Below are 6,669 nucleotides of genomic sequence, written 5' to 3'. Positions count from 1 at the left end.
GAGCACAACGCGCAGCCCCCTTCTCCTCAACGAGTTTCTGCCCACGGCCCCTCAAGCCTGGGCCTCGAGGCCAGGAGACCCGGGCGACGAAAGGGAGGCGGGGAGACAGAGCGGCGGAGCCGGAGCCTCGGCGTCTGTCCTCCCGCGCGGCCGCCCTCCCGCCGCGGCGCTCCCGAGGCCTGAGCGGGGCGGGCCCGGCGGGCGGCGCGCGCTGATTGGCCGCCGGGGCGCCCGCCCCCCCCGCCCGCGCGTCGGGGGGCGGGGCCTGACGCCGCCTTGGCGCCGGGGCCGCGGGCGCCCACTGACCGCGCGGCGCTGCTCCGCCGCTGTCTCCGCGGGCTCGCGGCGGCCGGCGCGCCGGCGCCGAGGGGCGCTGCAGAGCCGGCATTGCCTTTCGCGGCGACCGCCGCCATCGCCGCGCGTGCGGGGCGGGCGGGGACTCGCGGCTGCGGCTGGAGCGGGCTTCTCCAGGGGAGGCTCCCCTCCTGGCCCCGTCGCCCTCCCCCGCGCGCCGCCGCCGCCCGCCCCCGGCGCCCCCCCGGCGCTGTCCTGTCCCCGAGAGCCCGAAGGCCGGGGCGGCGGGGGCGGGAGGCCGGCCGGCGGGCGCGCACTCTGAGGAAAGTCCTGTCAGAGCCGGGCGCGCCCCGGCCCGGCAGCGGCGGCGGCGGCGGCGGCGGCAGGAAGGGGCTCCGCCGGCGGGCGGGGGCGGCGCCTCGGGGCGGGCCCGGCCGTCCCGGCGCTAAGTTGTGGGGCCCGGCCCCTCCCTCCTGATTTCCTTCCCCGCGGCTCCGCGGACCTGGTCCCTCGGCGCGGAGCTGCAGTGCCCGCACTCCTGGGCGGAGAGAACGCGCCGGCCCGGCTCGAGAAAACTTTTCCTGCCGACCCGGTGCTCGCGACGGCGGTAGCAAGTCCGCGCGGCGACCCTGCCTGCGCCTGCCCCGCGCGCCCCGCCGGCGGCCGGCGCGGAGATCCGCGGCCAGGGCGAGCGGGCCCCTTCCGGGCGTGAGGCGTCCCGCCCCGGGGAGGGCGGCGGGCCGGGCCGAGGGCCGAGGGCGCGTGGGGGCGCCGGAGACGAGGTGAGGAGCGCCGCCCGGACCCGCGCCCGCGGCGGAGAGGAGCGCGCGCAGGGCGAAAGCCCAGGAGCCGGGAGCCTCCGGCCGCCGCTTCCCGGAGTCCGCGCTCCGCCGGCTCCGAGCGGGGACCGTGCTCGGGCGCCGGGTCTATCGAGGAAACATGAAGTTGAGCCGGCAGTTCACCGTTTTCGGCAGCGCTATCTTCTGCGTGGTGATCTTCTCGCTCTACCTGATGCTGGACCGGGGTCACTTGGACTACCCCAAGAGCCCGCGCCGCGAGGGCTCCTTCCCGCAGGTGAGCCCCGGGGAGTGGGGCCGCGGGGCTCCGGGAGGGTGCGGGCGGAGCCGGTAGTTACCCGCTGCTCCGCCGAGGCTCCGCGCTCGGGCAGGGCGAGGCCCAACTGGACGGGGGAGGCTCGGATCCTCCCCCCACCCGGGCGCCGCGGCGTTCGGACGGCGATGGCCGCGACCCGGGAGTTAGCAAAGTACCGGGCGGCCTGAGGTGGCGGGATCACGCCCCGGGCCCGGGCCTGCGGGGGCGCTCACCTGCCGGCCGGGTCGCCCGGCGCGTTGTGCGGCTTGCTCGCGCGCAGCGCCCCCTGACAGCTGTTTGGGGAGCCCCTGGCCCGCACAGGGTTAAGCCGCCGCAGACCCCCTGCGCGATCTCGGTCGCGGAAACCGATCGAGCAGACCCCATCTGGGTGTTTTATTTGTTTTCTAACTCCACTGTCTCCGGAGACATAAAAGTTTATTTGGTGTTGCAGACCTCCAGAATGAAAATCTGTAGGGTTGATTTTGGTGTCGTCATTCTTCATCTGTTACCTCGGGTTTGTTGGGCGCAGTCGGGAGAACCTGGGGAAGCGCGTGTCATTCTCCAGCCGGAAGCTGTGGGGCGCTCCGTCCCGGGCCACGGTCACACTGTCAAAGGAACTGGGAAAACGACCCATCTTCAGTCTTTTATTTAAAGTTACTAAAAATAAGCGAACGGAACAATCGGTTCCTATTTGGGAAGATACCGCGCCGCCTGTGCGTTTTGTTTCGTTATTTGCCAATGATCTGTAATATCTAGAAATTTTAGTGAAACTGGGTAATGTGTAGTATCCCCTGCAATGAATGAACCTGAAGAACCCCAAACCCCGACAAGCTGATACATCAGCTACTTAACAGCAGAGAAACGTAGGATGTGAACAAGTTGGCGTTTTTTGTTTTGTTTTCTATCTTTTGTGTGACACTGTAAATAACCAGAGAATATTTTTGCCTTTTGTTCCGGTGATACACTGGGACAAAAGGCTTGAATTTAATGAAATTAGACTAATTTTACCTGAATTATTATGAAAGTGAAAAAAGACCATGTGACACCATTGTGAATGGTGTCATCAATATACTTCACTCAAAATGCTTTGCAGATGAAAGATATTAATAATCTGATTGTAAACAGATGTATCAAAAAATTTTAAAGCTTTTGCTTTTGTTATTGAAAACGCAAATTGTGTGTCTGATGCACAGTGAGGCCAACAATACTAAAACGTTGGGGTCTGGAACAGAGGCAGGTTTATTGAGGGTCATACAAGGAAATGGGTGGCTCATGTCTTAAGAGCCCCAAATGTACTCAAAGCTTTCGTGAAAGCCCTTTTAAAAGCAAAAGGTGAGAGAGGGGCATGGTTAATTGTTGCAGACTTCTTGCTGTCAAACCCTTTATTCTTGAAGTCAAGTCATGGTAAGGTAAGGACGTTCCTGTAAATCTCTGTGTAACGAATATTATTCTCTGTCCTGACAAAAGAAGGGCAAGATCCCAAGGCACAACTTTCCCCACCGAGGTCCGGGTCCTGGCTAAGAGGTGGCGGTCTCAGCTGCAGCTCCCTCAGGGCCAGGGCCCCAGACCCTACCCCGGCCATCGCTGAGGAGCCTGGCCCCGAACCCAGCTGGCCCGCACGCTCCTCAGGCTCCGGCCGGCGGGCCCAGGGGCCCAGGCTGTGTCCGTGCAGATGGCTGCTGCCATCAGGTCGCAGAGGCAGGGATGTAGGCAAGGGTCACCGCCGCCTCCAGGCTTGGGCCAAGGGGTGCTGTGCTGGGCTTAGTCGCTCAGTCATGTCCAACACTCTGTGACCCACTGGACTATAGCCTGCCAGGCTCCTGTGTCCGTGGGGATTCCCCAGGCAGGAACACTGGTTGCCAGGCCCTCCTCCAGGGGATCTTCCCGACCCAGGGATCAAACCCAGGGCTCCTGCGTTGCAGGCGGATTCTTGACTGCCTGAGCCACCAGGGAAGTCCAAGAATACGAAAGCGGGTAGCCTGTCTCTTCTCCAGGGAACTTCCTAACCCAGGAACCGAACCGGGGTCTCCTGCACTGCAGGCGGGTTCTTTACCAGCCGAGCTGCCCGGGAAGCCCCAGGCCAAGGCTGGCGGTGACTTTGGGGAGGGCTCTGAAGCCCCGCAGGACACGGCTCTCAGCCTGTTCCCTGGGACCCGCAGCTCATCCACTTGCCCAAGGCCAGAGAACAGGCTGGAGGGGTTGGGGGAGAAGGTCAGGATCCGCCTCTTGGCCTTACTCTCTACGTGATGACCTCCACCCTACAACTGTAGGCTGAAACCCCCATTGACCGTTGGTTGCCAGTGGGCGGGGCCCACTGCGGTGCCAACCAATGGCTGAGCAGCAGCACTAACGGTCTCTCATTGACCGTTGGTTGCCAGTGGGCGGTGCCAACCAATGGCTGAGCAGGACCTTTTACCTGGTAATAGCGTAGTGATGTGCAACAATGGCTCTGTTCTGAGGGCTGCAGTCGCCTTGCTCTCTACACTTTTAGGTAGTATTATAGAGAAAATGGAGAAGGCAATGGCAACCCACTCCAGTACTCTTGCCTGGAAAATCCCATGGATGGAGGAGCCTGGTGGACTGCAGTCCATGGGGTCGCTAAGAGTCAGACAGGACTGAGCGACTTCACTTTCACTTTTCACTTTCATGCATTGGAGAAGGAAATGGCAACCCACTCCAGTACTCTTGCCTGGAAAATCCCATGGATGGAGGAGCCTGGTGGACTGCCGTCTATGGGGTCCCACAGAGTTGGACACGACTGAAGCAACTTAGCAGCAGCAGCATAGAGAAAATACGGTGGGATGAGCACTATGGGGTATCATTAAATACGGAGTTTTAGAGTTTGTCCAGTGCTTGTTGGTAAGATTGGATAAAATAGTTAAAAAAAAAGTGGGGGGAGGGGTGACACCCTGGTGTTTTAAGCTTTTCTAAAATATGTTGTATAATTTTGGGGCTTAACTTGCTGTGATTTTTGCCCCAATAGTCCCACTTTCAGAATTTTCTCCATTAACAGGAAAAACCATAAAAACTGATCTTACTCAGAATGTTATCTTGAGTAATATCTTTTGGGCTTGACTTGATGATCACTTGGAAATGATTTATGCAAACATCTGAGGTTGGGTTCTCTGGCAACCTTGACATTTGACTATTTCTAAAGAAGTGAGTGACTCATTTGGTCTCTGGAAAGTCTTAGGTGAAGTTAATTCCAATATTTTAGCATCCAGCCCTAGTTCTCATGAAGGGACTGGAGTCCTGCTTTGAACATAAAGCATTAATGGAAAGTGACAGTAGCTGCTGGAAGAGAAGGCCCTCTGCTTATTTTGTTTTTGGACACGACTAAGCGACTTCACTTTCACTTTAATGCATTGGAGGAGGAAATGGCAACCCTTTCCAGTATTCTTGCCTGGAGAATCCCAGGGACAGCGGAGCCTGGTGGGCTGCTGTCTGTGGGGTTGCACAGAGTCTCACACGACTGAAGCGACTTAGCAGCAGCAGCAGCAGCAAGGGGAGAGGGTTTGAAAAGTGGAACTTTTTATACTGAAGTTTGTCTTTTCTGAGATTTTCATACTGGATTTTCAGTGCAAAAGACACCTTTGCTGATTTAGTTTTAAAGAGCCACTGAATCCCCGGGCAGGTGGACTGGATAAACATTCTTATAGCCTTGTATGTCTGATACTAGCCGATGTGTTTTAGTCTTACTTGATAAACTGCATTCACACAGTCACCACCAAGTAGGTGAGGAAGCTCAGGCATGAAGAGAGTAACTTGCCCAAAGTCACACAGCTAAAAGCTGAGATTTCAACAGGCAGCCTTTGGAGTCTAAGCTCTCAGCCACTATGCTGTACTGCCCCTAGTGATCCTTTGCCTACTGTTTAGGCTCCAGCTTCCTTGTAGAAAAAAAGAGCATGTTGCTCTTTGGCTTCTTAGTGTATGAATTTTTTTAAAGGAATTTTTAATATGAAGCCCTAATGAATGTGCTGCTGCTGATTTTTTTTTCTTTGATGCTTTTAAAAAATTTGTCAATTTTGAAATAATTATGGAGTCACATGCAAGTATAAGTAATAATACAAAGAGATAACATGTATCCTTTAACAGTTTCCGCCAGTGGTAACATCTTCCAAAACTGTAGGGTAACACCCTGGATATTGATATCTTGATATAATGAAGATACAGGATATTCCCGTTGCCACAAGTACCCCTTGCATTGCCCTTCTATAGCCATGACCACTTCCTTCCTATCCCTTCCCCTTCTAGCCCCTGGCAACTACTCATCTGTTCCTCAATTTCTATAATTTTGTCATTTCAAGAATGACAAGTGAAATCGCATAGTGTGCAACCTTTGGGGATTGGCTTTTTCCATTCAGTGTAAATCTCTGGAGAGACTTGTTACAAGTTTGTTCCTTATTATTTTTCGTTGATGTTGTTATCTTTTCATTTTTATTTTGTTCCTTATTATTAGTATTCCACAGACAGAGCATAGTTTGTTTAACCGTTCACCCAGTTGAAAGACATCTGGATTGTTTCCAGTTTGGGGTAGTTTATTTTGAATAAAGCTGCTATGGACATTACAAACATTCACATACAGTTTTTGTGTGAACACATGTCCTGATTTCTCTGTGAAAAATGCCCAGAAATATAATTGCTGGGTCATATGGTACAGGCATAGAGTTTCCCACGTAGTTCAGTGGTTAAGAATCCGCCTGCCAATGCAGGAGCTGCAGGAGATGCAGGTTCAATCCCTGGGTCAGGAAGATCCCCTGGAGGAGGAAATGGCAACCCACTCCAGTATTCTTGCCTGAAGAATCCCCACGGAAAGGGGAGCCCGGCGGGCTACAGTCTACGGGGTCGCAAAGAGTTGGACTCGACTGAGCATGCACACACACATACTACACACATACGCACACACACATACTACACACATATGCACACACACACACTACACACATACGCACACACACTACACACACAAACACATACACACATATGCGCACACACACACTACACACACACATACTACACACATACACACACTACACACATACACACACATACTACACACATATGCACACACATACTACACACACACACACACACACACTACAGACATACACACACACACACACACACACATTGTACAGGCATTCCTCAGAGATGTTGTGGGCTCAGTTCTAGACCACTGAATGTGCTCCTTTTTATGAAACATTTAATGCTTGAGATTTGTACCTCTCCTACAATATCTTCCAACTCACTTGAGAGCTAAATGTTGTAGTGGAAACCATTATG

General features: G+C 54.9%; 1 protein-coding gene across 1 annotated transcript in view; it reads left to right on the top strand.

Annotated features, from left to right (window-relative positions):
• The first annotated feature begins 1,005 nt into the window (after positions 1 to 1,005).
• The window catches only part of MAN2A1 (mannosidase alpha class 2A member 1), a 211,600-nt gene continuing 205,936 nt past the window's right edge, over positions 1,006 to 6,669 (top strand). The window contains exon 1 of the mRNA XM_027545470.1: positions 1,006 to 1,368. Coding sequence (XP_027401271.1) covers positions 1,234 to 1,368 — 135 coding nt within the window. The 5' untranslated portion in view covers positions 1,006 to 1,233. The remainder of the gene's footprint in view (positions 1,369 to 6,669) is intronic.

The sequence above is a fragment of the Bos indicus x Bos taurus genome, chromosome 7, assembly GCF_003369695.1.
Source record: "Bos indicus x Bos taurus breed Angus x Brahman F1 hybrid chromosome 7, Bos_hybrid_MaternalHap_v2.0, whole genome shotgun sequence".
In the NCBI taxonomy this organism is placed as follows: domain Eukaryota; kingdom Metazoa; phylum Chordata; class Mammalia; order Artiodactyla; family Bovidae; genus Bos; species Bos indicus x Bos taurus.
Note: the sequence above shows the minus strand (reverse complement) of the source record. Positions and strands in the feature narration are given on the sequence as shown.